We start from the raw sequence: 13,726 nt of genomic DNA, 5'->3' as shown, positions 1-13,726 counted from the left end.
AAGGAAAGGAGAAGGAGTGAACCCCCGCAAGTCGCTCACGCCCGATCAGGTGATACGCGGTCTCAATGAAACTGGCCTTGTTTCTCAGGTTCTATCTCCGGTACTACACTGGAACACACAGCACTCTGGAGCGAGCCGGGCATTGTCTGTGGTACGATCCTTGAACGCCTATGAAAGTCATAATGTACAAACTATTACTCAACTACCCATATTTGGCGGATGCTTGTTGGACGAGTTCCACGAAGAAGCACAGTTACTATAGATACAGGGGACGCGTTCATTCACGCGTCAAGCTTCTACTACTCGATTCACCCCTAAAGTCCCACCTCAACGAAACACAGAATAATAATAACCAGCCGCTGAAAGCCAATATGTCCCTGGTCCACGATACATAGTCCTCGATATCCAGGAGGACCGGTCTGCATCGGTCTCAGTTCCTGCAAATTACTCAGTCAGCAAATTTCCAACTAGCACAAATGAACCCTATACTTCATCTAGAAAGAAACAAAGGGAACAAAGGGAAGGGAAGGGAAAGCAACATACAAGAGCTGGAGGGTAAGATCTCCATGAATCTTAGCCTTGAGCTGTACTTCGACATCGAGATTCAAATCTAGGCGCAGGCGCAGCTGTTCATCCTTCTTCTTCTCAGCCTGCTGTTGCCCCTGCTGCTGGAGTTGAGTGTCATCGCCACCCCGCGAGCCAATAATGCCTCGCCCCAGCGCCTTTCCGGCCGTGTTGCCGAGAGTGCCGACGGCTCGGCCGGCAGTGTTCTGGGCCAACTCACCAACGCCTTGGGTGAGATTCCCTGGTAGATCCCCGACGTTGCCCACATCGGGCAATGCCAGTGCTTGTTGTTGTTCACGTTGCTGTCGTCTCATACCTCCTCGTTGACCGCGCCGACGGGTTTGGCGATAATAAGCGTCTGTGCTGGCTGGGGAAGAGGATATACTCTCTGTCACTGATACCACGGATCGCTGGCGTTGCAGTGGCTGTTCTTGTTGAGGTTGTGGCTGCAGCTCTCCTTCACTATAAGATGGGGATCGAGTTTCCCGGGTTTCTTCAGTGTCTGGGGACGGATCCGTAGTCTCAGCTGCTTCGGCTGCTTCTGGGGCTTCTGCTGCTTCTGGTACTGCTGCTTCACCCGCTTTCTCTCCTTCTGCTGGCGGCTGATCGGGTTCTGGGGGAGGATCTGATGGTTTTGGTGCGGCCGATGGAGCACCTCGTCGCTGCAGCTTAGGGGGTTTTCGCACTTTTTCAGGATTTGAGCTAGAAGGCACCTCCTTTTGTGCTTCAATGGTTGGACTCTGAGCTACAGCGTCTGCCATTGGCTAAGTGAGTGGCCTGTGAATATTATAGAAAATATATATAGATAGGCTAGAATAGACGCCGCGATGGGTCGGTTGATGATCTTATAGAACGAAACATTAGTTGTTTTCCATACTACAAGAAAACAGCTCACGAATGGCGAAACAGAATTACTATCGAACTGGTTAGGGTGAGAGGCAAATGTGAACTGATGTCATGGCCCAGTCCCAAGGGGCGATACGATGCCCATCCGGGGTTGCCCGTTCTGGGGTTCCAAGGTTCCGAATATCCCCCTACAGTGGACGTGCATTATTCTCGGGTCAATCCGTGATGATGGTGAATTATAGCATATGTTTTATAGGGCCTAGAAAGTGATTGTTTGGTAGCCATGACCCACTGTGCTGTCATCGGTGCTGCGCCGCTGCGACTGTACCTTCTCGACTCGGCGGGTACATTCTTTGCCTAATTTGCCTCCGTGGTCATTCTATAGATTAACACCTACTCCTTCTCCTCTGTCTCTCCTACAGATTACGTTTCATTGCATTATTTTCGTTCGACAACGTCAAGAACTCGGAAACTATTATTGTCGACGACAACAGGAAACATCGCCCGCTGAGATCTATCGATAGAAATAGCGGCGAAGAACGAGCGACTCCCAAGCAAGCCACTATGGCCGAAACCGCAAATCCACAGCAATCCCAAGCTCTGCCGGTAAGGACGCAGGAGCGACAACGAACCCGGAGAAAGAGAGGAAATGCGCTCGACGATCGTGCTCCTGCCAATACTTCAAACGCACTACAGCCATTGCGACGCCAAGCCTCGCGTTCAACTTCTCCTGCCAGTGATGTCGAGTCCGTCGTAACAAGGGAACAAGCAAGACAACGAGGACGGGAAGACTTGATGAAGGGAAATCCGGCTGGACAGGAGATGACCCAACCGAAGGAGGAAGAGGATACCGGGCTTAAGTTACGGCTGGAGTTGAATCTGGATATTGAAGTTGAATTGAAAGCGAAGATTCATGGTGATCTAACGCTAGCATTATTGTGAGTTCCCCTTCTGTTATTGTTTCTACAGGGCCCTATCCCTTTGATTATGTGAGTATGGAGAGTGCTAATTCTGTGCAGGTCCTAGGTATTTGGCAGAGGAGGTTGTTTTTAGATGATATATTGACGAAGATTCATTTTGATATCACACATATGGCACTGATCCTAGGGTCAATAGCATGTGTATGGCAGCGTCATGGCATGTACTTCCAAAGAACACCATTCGTTCAAATCAAGACACATACGTAATAAGGTAGAATCAACTACCGACCCACTGAATCATGCCACAAATTAGACGATCATCAATAATGACGGAATTCAAAGATGTTCCCGATGTGGGAAGGTATTAATCCATGGAAGGCCGGCAATGATCACCACAGCCACCACACCCCAGATTGCAGCAGCCTAATATCCATATTGAAAGCTCCTAGACGAACGGGAGCTCGTACTTCAGGCGGGGTTGTCGTAATCCCGCCAAAGTTGTTCAGCTGGACTTCACTGCTTATTCGACTAGGCCAAATTTCGTCGATTTGTACCGTGGCACTGGGATCGCATGTTCGTCGCCCATCGCGGGGAGTAGTCGGGATCGTGAACCTAGCCATAGCATGCATCATCAATCCGAACTTTAACAAGAATTGTTATACATGGTCACCATCAATGTAGACCGTGATAACCGCGAAAGTATCTCGGTCGAGTAGCATGCACCCGTATACAAACCGACCGGATGATGACCGGGCTCAGAATACATGGAAACTATGAAAAGGGTTATCTACCTAGAGACGTCATGCGGCTCCTGCCGACGACAAGAGAAGGGATATACAGAGAATGAAGAGCGAGTAGTTCCATACATGCGGGGAAGGTTTGTGTTTCCCTAATGCAAAGTAGAACAGGTAGTCATAGCCGAGTGGGGTTCCTCCACTTCCCATGGTTTCCAAGCGCCTCTCACCCAGGAATCCCAAATGCGGACGGATAATAGTTTGTTAGGAGAGTTTCGGATGGCACTGTCTCGTATTTAGCCGTGCCTGGTGATCATATCGAAATGACGTGCGAGTGATGATCTTCCTGATGCAGATCTGATCGATGATTACAATGTCGGCGATGATCGGCTGAAAGTGATGTATGTGATATATAGCTGCTAGAGGAGCTCAAGTTTCGGTAGTGAAATACGATTATTGCATATGGCCACTTGTTCTTCTGGTCGCTTACACAATTTCTCTCAACATCCAGATCAGTGACGACGAGGAAAATTTTTGAAATTCGCATAGGTGCGGCGTTGGCGCAGCCACTGACGCAGCTCACACAATGGCAACCACCCATGAGGATGTAAGGCAGCTGGAGTCGCTGGGAAAAGGGGACGCTCCCAAGAAGCCGCCTGCTGTCCGCAAGAAGGCCCCTCCGAAGCTTGCCAAGCTCAATAAGAAAGACAAGGTGGAGCAGCCTACCTTAGGTGAGTTGGCCAAACTGGGACTAGGTTTAGCATACGGGTGCCTAATCGTTCAATAGATAAGAAACCTGATGAAAAGCCGGAGACTGAGAAGGTGGAAGATGTTAGCACTAAAAAATCACCTGAAGAAGGTGTAAAAGAGCAGGCTGGACAGGTGGAAGACAAAGTACGTCGGGCAGGCGAAGAAGAGGGGGGAGAAAAAGAGGGGGAAAAGGAAGAGGGGGAGGAGGAGGAGGAAGGGGAGGAAGTAGAAGAGGAGGAGATGGAGGAAGAGCCTGAGCAGCAACGTGCGCCTCCAGAACAGAGAGGAGCCATGCCATCAGATACTGCGGCAGGGTCTTCGTCCGCCGCGGGCCTTGTGGATAAGGGCAAGGAAGCGGCCGTACCACTGGGAAAGGTCGGGAAGGACATCGAAGGCATGAAGGATGAGGCTCCTACTGAACTCCAGGATCAAGTCCAACAGAAGGCGGAAGAGCGTGTACAAGAGCCCGCTGAAGGAATGGAAGAGCCCATTGTGGAATTGAAAGAGCCCACCGAGGGAATGGGAGAGCCCGAGAAAGAAGCAGGTCTCACGGATGGCGTTCCCCAGCCAGATACGGCAGGCGTGAAGGAAGCCGCACTCAGCCTTGGGGACCTAAAAGGCCTCTCAGTTGGTGAAGGCGGAAAAATTGTCAATGCGGAGGGAAAAACGATTGGAAAAGTTATCGAAGGGGATCCGGAAGACCTTGTTGGTCAGACGGTGGATGCCGATGGAGAGATCTTGGACGAGGATGGAGACTTGATCGGACGTGTTGACGTCGTGGCAGAGAAGGTCGATGAAGTTCCCGAGGCCGGCAAACTGGCGGAGAAGCCGCAGTTGCCAGATATATCCACCCTCGAAGGACTGAAATGTACCAAGTTCGGAAGTATCCTGAATGCTCAGGGCAATCTGGTCGGGGAGTTGGTCGAAGGGGATGCGAAGAGGATCTTTCGAGGAGGGTTTGAGCTTGACGATAAAGGCCAGTTCTGGGATCATCGCGGAAATGTCATTGGCAAGGCACAGCCTGTTATGCCCGAGGAGGAGGAAACCAGCCTCTTCGAGGGAATGAAGGATCTGCATGTTGACAAGGAGGGGTGGGTGTTAGATGACAAGGATCAACGCGTTGGACAGGTAGTGGAAGGGGATGCCAAAAAGCTCGCGGGTCGTGCAGTTGACGAGGACGGCGATATTCTCGATCGACATGGAAACGTGCTAGGCCACGCAGAGCCCTGGCAGGAGCCCGAAGAGGTTGCGGAAGAAGTAACCGAGGAGAAGCCGGATCTCAGCAGTCTCGAAGGGCTCAAGCCCACGAAGCTTGGCCTGGTCATCGGGCCAGACCAAATGCCATGGGGCAGAGTCGTCGAGGGTGATCCCAGACATCTCGCCGGCCGAACCATTGCGGCTGACGGTCTCATCTGGGGCGACAATGGCGAGGTCATGGGAAAGGTGGAACTGATCCCTCAGAATGAGCGGAAAGATCTCACCCGACCATTCCAGGAAGGCATAGACCTGATGGTGAATGGATCCGGCTGGGTGGAGGATGGCGATGGGAACATCGTGGGTCGCGTAGTGGAGGGAGATCCTCAAAAGCTCCAGGGATACGATGTCGATGAAGATGGAGAGATTGTTGACCGGCATGGGACCGTGCTTGGGCGCGCTGTACCATGTGAGCCCCCAGAAGAGGAGGTGGAAAAGCCTGACCTGTCGGTATTAGCCGGCAAAGTGGTCAACAAGATGGGCAACATTGTGGATGCAAACGGAACGGTCTTTGGTCGCTTAGTGACGGGCAATCCGCGCAAGCTGGCGGGCAAGTCCGTGGACGAGCAAGGCCAGGTCTGGGATGCCGCCGGCCATGTTGTCGGCCAAGCTGAACTCCTTCCCGATGCCGAGCGAGAGCGGCCAGAGGGCCCTTTCAGCGGTCTCGAAGGCTTGACGGTGAATAAGGAGGGAAAGGTAGTCGATGCCAACGGCACGCCAGTCGGTCGTCTAGTCGAAGGAGACGCTCAACGCCTTGCTGGGCGCGCCGTCGATGACGACGGAGAGATCCTCGACTCGGCTGGGAATTGCATCGGTCGCGCGGAGCCGTGGACAGCTCCCGAGGAAGCGCCCAGTCCCATGGCTGGTCGTAAGGTTAATAGTGAGGGTGAGGTTCGCGATGAAGACGGCAATCTCATTGGCAAACTCACCCAGGGAGAATTGTCGAACCTCATCGGTCGCACGGTCAACAAGGACGGCTATGTTGTGGATAGTGAGGGCAATAAGATCGGAGAATGTACCTTGCTGGAGAATATTCCTCCGGAGCCAGAGCCAGAGGAGCCAGAAATGTCCCCCGAGGAACGCGAGGAACTGGCCCGTCGGGAAGAGGAGAATGAGCTGGCCAAGAAGATGTGCTCGATCGTGCAGCAGGCGCTGGACGCTTTGGAACCGATCTGTCGGATGATCACCCAGGTAGGCATCTCATTGACCTCTCACAGACACTTTACAACCCAACATCTTGCTGACTTTATACCCCAATAGCATATTGAGAAGGCCAATAGTACACCCAAAGAAGAGCTGGATGAAGAGGCACTGGTCAAGGAGGTGAAACCGTTGATCGAAGAAGGAGGACAGATTCTGCAGGAGTGCAAGGGAGCCCTGCGAGCGCTGGACCCAGATGGCCACATCGCTGCCAACGCCAAAGCTCGCAGTGCTTCCCAAGAAGCCACTCCACAAGAACACCACCTGGCGGAACTGCTGAAGGACTTGACCAAGCTGGTGACGGAGACGATCGAACGGGGGAAGAGTCTGATTGCCGACATGCCCCATGCGAAGGAAAAGATCAATCCGCTCTGGGCGCTGTTGTCCGAGCCCTTGTTCCAGATCATCGCCGCTGTTGGTCTCTTGCTCAGTGGTGTTCTGGGGCTTGTGGGTAAACTTCTGAATGGACTGGGCCTGGGAAACCTTCTTCAGGGGCTCCTTGGTGGCTTGGGGGTGGACAAACTCCTCGAAGGATTGGGATTGGGGACCATCACGCAGGGACTCGGCCTGGGCGGGAAGAAGAAGTAGTGTTGTCGTATTGCTGTATTGCCTTGCCTTCAGTTCGGATTGTGCATTCAGGAAATTATGTGTCTGTTGATTGAACTATTTCATTGACTTGCCAACGGAGAGAGCAAGTTGGTGGGAAACGGAAGGCAGTTGGGAAGGAAGTGGGAAGTTTGTTCCAGGCACTCCGAGTGGCTGCAGGAAGTTGTTCCGACGGTTGGCCCTGATATACGCACGGGCATGGTTAGTTGTGTAGCAAATGTCTCTAATATGATCTTGACCAACAACAACATAAGATATTGTGTTACTTGCCTGATAAGAGAGCGCCAACTAGCAATGACATCAACGTACATCCAGGCGAGGGAGAGTGGGAGCCTCGTGGGAGTGGCTCAGCACTGCCCCCTTCAGCTCAATAGGAGACAGGCGGTCGTTAGATGCACGGGCAGTGAATGCAAGTTGAGCAATCCCAACAGCCACACAAGAATATTTATTTGTGATTTCATTCCCTGTTGGCTTCACTGACTGACGTGGGCCAATGGTTTGCTCAGCCTGGCACAAACCCAGATGGAAGCGCGCAGCGACGCGCCCACAAGGCTCTTTCTCTCACTTTCCCCTCACATTATCGCTCTTGCTGCACCGCAAGGCTGAGACAGCTAGCGCCAGCTTGGAGCTCCTTCACTTTGGCCTCTCGAGTGCTCTCATTTATTAGTACCTGGTCTTCGACTTTTCTTTTTAATTTGCACGGTCGTGTTACTCTTTCGTGTCATTGAACCTCGTTATCTCCTCGCCATCCTGGTAACCCCCAGACTGAATCCAAATCTCTCCCTTTGCCCAACTTCATCTTGACATCTACTATTTTGTCTAGTTCATCTACTGTCTGACTCGAGAAGACTCTATAGTCCAGTTTTTGGAAAGAAAGATACAGATTCCCATCGACACACCGTGATGGCAAACCAGAAGTGAGTGGGAATCACTTGCAGACAAGCTGTACACACCAATCACTGACTGACTGGCTCCAGGATCTGTCGCGACTTTGCTCGAGATGGAAAGTGCAGATTTCGACGCTGCAAATTCGCACACGAAACTCCCCGCGAGAATAACGGCCATGCGCCTCGCCTAAAGACGAAGAGAGCCGAGCCAACAGGTAGCGAGATCGACTTCCGCGCCTGGAGACAATACCTGTGGGACCCAGCCCGGAACTACCAATTGGGATATCGGCTGGGATCATTTTTCCAGGAAGCTCAGCGGCTGCTCGATCAAGATGTCGGGGTACAGCAAGAAGTGATCCGCGCTCTGGCTGGGGAGGGAGGCTTGAAGCGTCTGAAGGAGTTGATCGACGAAAATATCGTGGCCACCCGGTCGCCTACACAAAGGTCGGACATCCTCACTCAACAGGTGTCGTCTCTTCTGAGCATCGTAACGCACCCTGGTGTGCTGGACTCCTTGGTCCTCGAACAGGCTGTTGGAACGATCTACGCATTTATCTATGGTGTGGAGGGCAGACGGGCACTGGTTCTGCTGACCTTTCTGGCAGACAGCTTATCATCCAATAAGAACCGGGCCACGGAGGATACAATTGAACAGCTCGAAAGATCACTTCTGACTTTCTGGTACATTCTCGAGATGAATTCAACCGCGTACATCAATGAGAACCTCAAGACATTGGCCAGTAAGTTCCAGTCCATCGTGGAAGGGTATGAAGTCTCGCAGGCGCCGAGTGCTCTGTACAAGATCAAACTCCACATGCAACGGATCCTGCATCGACTCAGTATCGGGGCTGCACTTCCAAGCATGGCTTCATCTGGACAGCCTACCGCCCAGGGCGAGAAGCTACCCTCATCATTCATTATCCACCGTACTCCCCCGGGAGGACGCCACGATAATGATTCAGCGGACATCTGCGACATACAGATCTTGCCCACGGCGGAAGAAATTCTGTCCCCTCATACGGAATATCTGCCTGTGAAGGACCCCCGACAGTGGCACATCGACGGCGTCGCTGGGCTCCTGGATCGCAACTTCCGATTGCTCCGTGAAGACACGGTTGGGCAGCTGAGAGACGCCATCCACAATCAGCTTCGCCCCGCAAGTACAACACAAACGGGACATAGTAGCCAAGTCCGGACGTACGCATATGCGAATGTTAAGGTGGCTAGCTTGTCCTTTGATCGACACGCTGGGCTGCAGTTCGTGATCCGATTTCCTCAGCTGCCCCATGTGCAGCGTCTGAGTAACAAACAGCGTGAGGAATGGTGGAATCAATCCAAGCGTCTACAGAGTGGCGCCCTCGTATGCCTTGTTGATAAGCGTGTGGGAGAAGTCCTTTTTTGTACGGTAGCTGAGCCGTCCAGGCTGCCGCCCGAAACACCCAAACCCAAGGACTTGCCCTCTCTCTGGAAGGAGAAGGATGTCTCAACCGTCGCGTTGGATTTCATCGACCCGACCAACCATCAGGTGCAGTATGTTCTGGATCGATATCGTCCGCGCGGCGCAGTCTCGCCCGTCACTCTAGTGGAGTTTCCCGGCATACTGCTACCTGCCTTTGCCCCAACACTGCGCGCGCTCCAAAAGATGAAGCGAAGTGAAGACCTGCCGTTTTCGAACTTGTTGGCCCCAGCATCCACAGAGGATCGGAATCAAGTGACAGAAGTGCCGGCACCAGCGTACGCGCTCAGACCCGGGTTCAAGTTCGATCTCCGGTGCTTGATGACCGACGGGACCGCACTAGATCTCCGTCCCGGCCAAGCCTTTGACTTGGAGACCTTTAAAGCAAAGTCCATTCTGGACCCAGCACAAGCAGTGGGCCTCATCAACACCCTCCAGCACCAAATCGGCCTCATCCAGGGCCCTCCGGGCACAGGGAAGAGTTACACCGGGGTTGCCCTTATCAAGGTATTGCTAGCCAATGCGGCCAAAGCCAAAGCCAATATTGGACCAATTATCTGCGTCTGTTATACAAACCACGCTCTCGACCAGCTGCTGGAAGAGCTTCTGGAGAAGAAGATCACCACCCAGATTGTCCGAATTGGATCACGCTGCAAGTCGGAACGTGTCGAGCAACACACCTTGAGCAAACTAGTTAACAAGCCCCCGCAGACCAAAGTCGAAAAGAGTTCCATCTATCATCTCCACGTTCAGCTAGAGGAGTGTCAAAAGGAATTTAATGCCCTACACTTACATTCTGAAGGTACTGAGAGCAATTTGAAGTGGTTTCTTAAGCGCTACAACCCCGAGCACTATCGCCAGCTTTTCAGCGATGATGAGCAGGGATGGCAGAAGACGAAGTCGAAGAAACGTGATGATACATTCCATCAGTGGATAAAAGGAGGATATGAATCAACGGAGAAGCCCCGATCGATCGGTATCCTGAAAAATACAAAGCTCGAGCAGATGAGTGCCAGAGAACGGCAAATAGTCTACGAATACTGGTTAACAAAGAATAGAGGCCAGATGCACGACAAAGCGAAGAACCTGGTGCATGAGCAAAGAAAAAGCAAGGAGGAAATGAACGACGTTCGACACGAGGTTGATCTGCGATGTCTCCGACAGGCTCAGGTTATCGGGGTGACTACCAGTGGCCTCGCTCGGAATCTCAAGATGCTGCGGCGCCTTCAGTCCAAGGTTGTGCTGTGCGAAGAGGCTGGAGAGGTGTTGGAGGCTCATCTCCTGACAGCCCTCCTGCCTTCGGTCGAGCATGCCATTCTCATTGGGGACCACCAGCAGCTTCGCCCGCAGATTCAGGACTACAATCTTTCTCGCGAGAACTACCGAGGTGGTGAACAGTATTCTTTGGATCAATCTCTGTTTGAGCGACTGGTGGATCCCGGCGAGGATGGGCCAGGGGTGCGGATCCCGTTCAGCACGTTGGAAACGCAGCGCAGAATGCATCCGTCCATCGCACAGCTGGTCAGGGACACTTTGTATCCTCGCTTAGAAGATGCGCCATCGGTTCTGGAATACCCGGAGGTATGCGGGATGCGACAGAGGTTGTTCTGGTTCAATCATCAACACCCCGAAGCCGACAATTCCAGCACGGATGCCGTAAACACCTCACATTGGAATGCGTTCGAGGTGGAGATGACCACCGCACTAGTCGCGCACTTGATCCGACAAGGCTGCTATAAAGCAGGAGAGATTGCCGTGCTGACCCCTTACCTGGGACAACTTCATCGGCTACGGCGCCGGCTCAGCGAGTCGTTTTCCATCGTCCTCGGCGATCGTGACCAGGACGATCTGGAGGCAGCGGGACTCGATGAATCAGACGCAGGTACACATGCATCGGTATCCCGGTCGACTGCACTACAGACCGTTCGTGCGGCCACCATTGATAACTTCCAGGGTGAGGAAGCGAAAGTAGTGGTGATATCGTTGGTGAGAAGCAATGCCCAGAGACGCTGCGGGTTTCTGCGCACCTCCAACCGTATCAACGTCCTGCTGTCCCGCGCAAAGCACGGCATGTATATTATAGGTAACGCTGCTACGTCGATGGATGTGCCGATGTGGCGGCAAGTCGTGGAGATCTTGAAGAGCAAAGACAACTTTGGGGCTCAACTTAAATTGCAATGTCCCCGCCATCCGGATGCCCCTATCGCAGTTTCGGAGCCCGACCACTTCGTGCAGTTTTCTCCAGAAGGAGGTTGCAACCAGCGCTGTGTCAACCGATTGCGATGCGGCCATGCCTGCAAGCAGAAATGCCATTCGACGCTGCTCCACAATGCGGTCTATTGCCAGGAACCATGTCCGCGACCTTTTAAGGGATGCGATCATGCTTGCCCGAAGAACTGCGGCGACGATTGTCCTCAGCAATGCCAGGTGACCGTTGTCGATGCCAGTCGACACCTCCCATGTGGACACGCTGCGACCAAGCTCCCCTGTTGGCAGGCGCAGGATCTCACGCGGGTGAAGTGTCCAGTGCCTGTGGCGAAGGAGGTGCGAGGATGTAAGCACATGGTGACAGTGCCGTGTCATGTCGATGTCAGCAATCCTACTTTCAGATGCCTGGCAGTGTGTGGAGCCATTCTTGCCTGTGGACACCCTTGCCGACGGAAATGCTGGCAGTGCACTCTATATGATGCAGAGAATAATCCCCAAGTCACTCACGGCCGATGCGAGCAGCCATGTGGTCGCAATTACTCGGCGTGTGCACATAGCTGTACTCGGATCTGTCACGAGCCGGAGCCCTGCCCTCCGTGTGAGGCCCCATGCGATGTCCATTGTGGCCACTCTCAGTGCCCCAACAAGTGCTGTGAGCCCTGTGTTCCCTGTGCTGAGACAAAATGTCAATCATCGTGCCCGCACAGTGCATGTACGTTGCCTTGCGCGGCTCCTTGCGACAATGTGCCCTGCTCCATGCGCTGCGAGAAACTTCTGGCGTGTGGCCATCAATGTCCCTCTGTTTGTGGCGAAATTTGTCCGTCATCTGGGTTCTGCCAGATGTGTGCTACTCCGGAGGTCAAAGACCGCGTCGTTGACTTTATCCTTGGTGAAGCCTATCATGAGATCGATCTCAACGAAAACCCCTGCATCTTTCCTCGATGTGGACATTTCTTGACGATGGAGAGTATGGATGGCCAGATGGACTTGAAAGCATACTATGAGCTGGATGCCGGCGGTAAACCAGTTGCAATCACCGAGTCATCCAAGCCATTCTCCGTGGAAGACGTCAAACGATGTGCCACCTGCCGGGGGTCTTTACGGGATATTTCTCGGTACGGTCGGCTGGTCCGTCGTGCCATGTTGGATGAGGCCACGAAGAAATTTATTCTGTATCTCAACAACGAATACGTCCCAATGGCCCAAGAACTACCCAAGCTGATTACCGAGCTGCCGGACGTCAAGAATCTGGCTGGGTCTTTGATGTTCCAAAGCGGTGCTGCCATCCGGATCGAAGGTTCCGGTGACCAACAAATCAAACGCTTAGGGAGTATTATGAAGTGGAACGGTACGAGTCGCTGGGATGCACTGGTCCGACTGAGGAAGCGCATGGTGACATACTATTGCCGGGTCCAAGTGGAAGAGCAACCGTTCAGTCGCGTCCAGCACCTGGTGGAACATGCACGGCGAGTGAAAGAAGCCCAAGGGACGTTCGAGTTTAACGAAAGTGTCTTGCAGACGAAAGGTGCTTTGCTGGCCGGGGCGCTTCTCATCCGACTGGACATTGCGCTGCTCGGGGACTTTCTCTCGCTTTACAACGCGGCAACTCCATTGGCCACTCGGCGCGAGCTCTTTGTCGATCTTCAGAAGAATATGGATGCCTGCCACAAGCTCATTCAGCTTGCCAGGCAGCTGCAGCGAGTCGCCCATGAAGTCGAGGGGTACATCTTCCTGGCACAGCTGTGTGCTTTGCAGCGATCACACATCAAAGAGGCGGCGGATGCGGAGCGTCGGCTGGAAGAAGGACGGGATGCCCTCGATGCTGCGGAGAGACTGTGCAGTCAGTATCCAGGTCAAACCTCGGGGTTCTTGGAGGAGATTGAGAGCGCCAAGGCCATGTTGCGAGGCTCGACTTTCTACAGCGCCGTGTCCAGTGAGGAACGAATGGCGGTGATTCAAGCCATGGCGCGCGAATTTAGAGGCACCGGCCATTGGTATTATTGTTCAAACGGACACCCTTTTACGATTGGCGAGTGTGGGGGTGCAATGCAAGTCTCGACGTGTCCCGAGTGTGGTGTCCCGGTTGGGGGGCAGCATCATGTAACGGTGGACGGAGTAACGCGCGCAAATGACTTGGAGCGAGGATTAGCTGATTTGAGGATTTGATGTGATTAGACGAGTATCAAAATGAGTTGGGGGCGAAGTGTTGGCTAGTTGTTTTGTTGATATGTCTTGTACTGTTGGTGCGTGATAGCCACATAATACTCAGTCATGAATAATCATTGATCATCATGTCCGATG

The 13,726-nt window shown here is 53.1% G+C and overlaps 5 protein-coding genes across 5 annotated transcripts; 4 read left to right on the top strand and 1 right to left on the bottom strand.

Moving 5' to 3' along the window:
- Nucleotides 1–137: 137 nt before the first annotated feature.
- ASPBRDRAFT_66875 (uncharacterized protein) lies at nucleotides 138–1,346 on the bottom strand. Its single transcript, XM_067628801.1, has 2 exons — nucleotides 544–1,346; nucleotides 138–437 (listed from the first exon to the last, which is right to left on the bottom strand). Exons 1-2 carry the CDS (start codon nucleotides 1,323–1,325, stop codon nucleotides 431–433), a joined length of 789 nt encoding a protein of 262 aa, XP_067477047.1. The 5' UTR covers nucleotides 1,326–1,346; the 3' UTR covers nucleotides 138–430.
- A 611-nt stretch (nucleotides 1,347–1,957) lies between these two features.
- On the top strand, nucleotides 1,958–2,467 carry ASPBRDRAFT_208520 (uncharacterized protein; the record flags this gene model as incomplete). The annotated part of the gene is made up of 2 exons (XM_067621832.1): nucleotides 1,958–2,348; nucleotides 2,437–2,467. The coding sequence occupies exons 1-2, from the start codon at nucleotides 1,975–1,977 to the stop codon at nucleotides 2,465–2,467; spliced, it is 405 nt and encodes a 134-aa protein (XP_067477046.1). The 5' UTR covers nucleotides 1,958–1,974.
- A 1,183-nt stretch (nucleotides 2,468–3,650) lies between these two features.
- ASPBRDRAFT_130294 (DUF3659 domain-containing protein) lies at nucleotides 3,651–6,856 on the top strand (the record flags this gene model as incomplete). The annotated part of the gene is made up of 3 exons (XM_067618216.1): nucleotides 3,651–3,795; nucleotides 3,852–6,259; nucleotides 6,329–6,856. 3 exons carry the CDS (start codon nucleotides 3,651–3,653, stop codon nucleotides 6,854–6,856), a joined length of 3,081 nt encoding a protein of 1,026 aa, XP_067477045.1.
- A 287-nt stretch (nucleotides 6,857–7,143) lies between these two features.
- ASPBRDRAFT_640238 (uncharacterized protein) lies at nucleotides 7,144–7,690 on the top strand. Its single transcript, XM_067628447.1, has 2 exons — nucleotides 7,144–7,287; nucleotides 7,381–7,690. The coding sequence occupies exons 1-2, from the start codon at nucleotides 7,282–7,284 to the stop codon at nucleotides 7,600–7,602; spliced, it is 228 nt and encodes a 75-aa protein (XP_067477044.1). The 5' UTR covers nucleotides 7,144–7,281; the 3' UTR covers nucleotides 7,603–7,690.
- ASPBRDRAFT_181178 (putative NF-X1 finger and helicase domain protein) lies at nucleotides 7,454–13,711 on the top strand. The gene is made up of 2 exons (XM_067619939.1): nucleotides 7,454–7,791; nucleotides 7,852–13,711. The coding sequence occupies exons 1-2, from the start codon at nucleotides 7,778–7,780 to the stop codon at nucleotides 13,589–13,591; spliced, it is 5,754 nt and encodes a 1,917-aa protein (XP_067477043.1). The 5' UTR covers nucleotides 7,454–7,777; the 3' UTR covers nucleotides 13,592–13,711.
- The last annotated feature ends 15 nt before the right edge of the window (nucleotides 13,712–13,726 follow it).

Source organism: Aspergillus brasiliensis (assembly GCF_001889945.1).
Source record: "Aspergillus brasiliensis CBS 101740 unplaced genomic scaffold ASPBRscaffold_9, whole genome shotgun sequence".
NCBI classification, from domain to species: Eukaryota; Fungi; Ascomycota; class Eurotiomycetes; order Eurotiales; family Aspergillaceae; genus Aspergillus; species Aspergillus brasiliensis.
The sequence above is the reverse complement of the archived record's forward strand: the minus strand, read 5'-3'. Positions and strand labels throughout refer to the sequence as shown.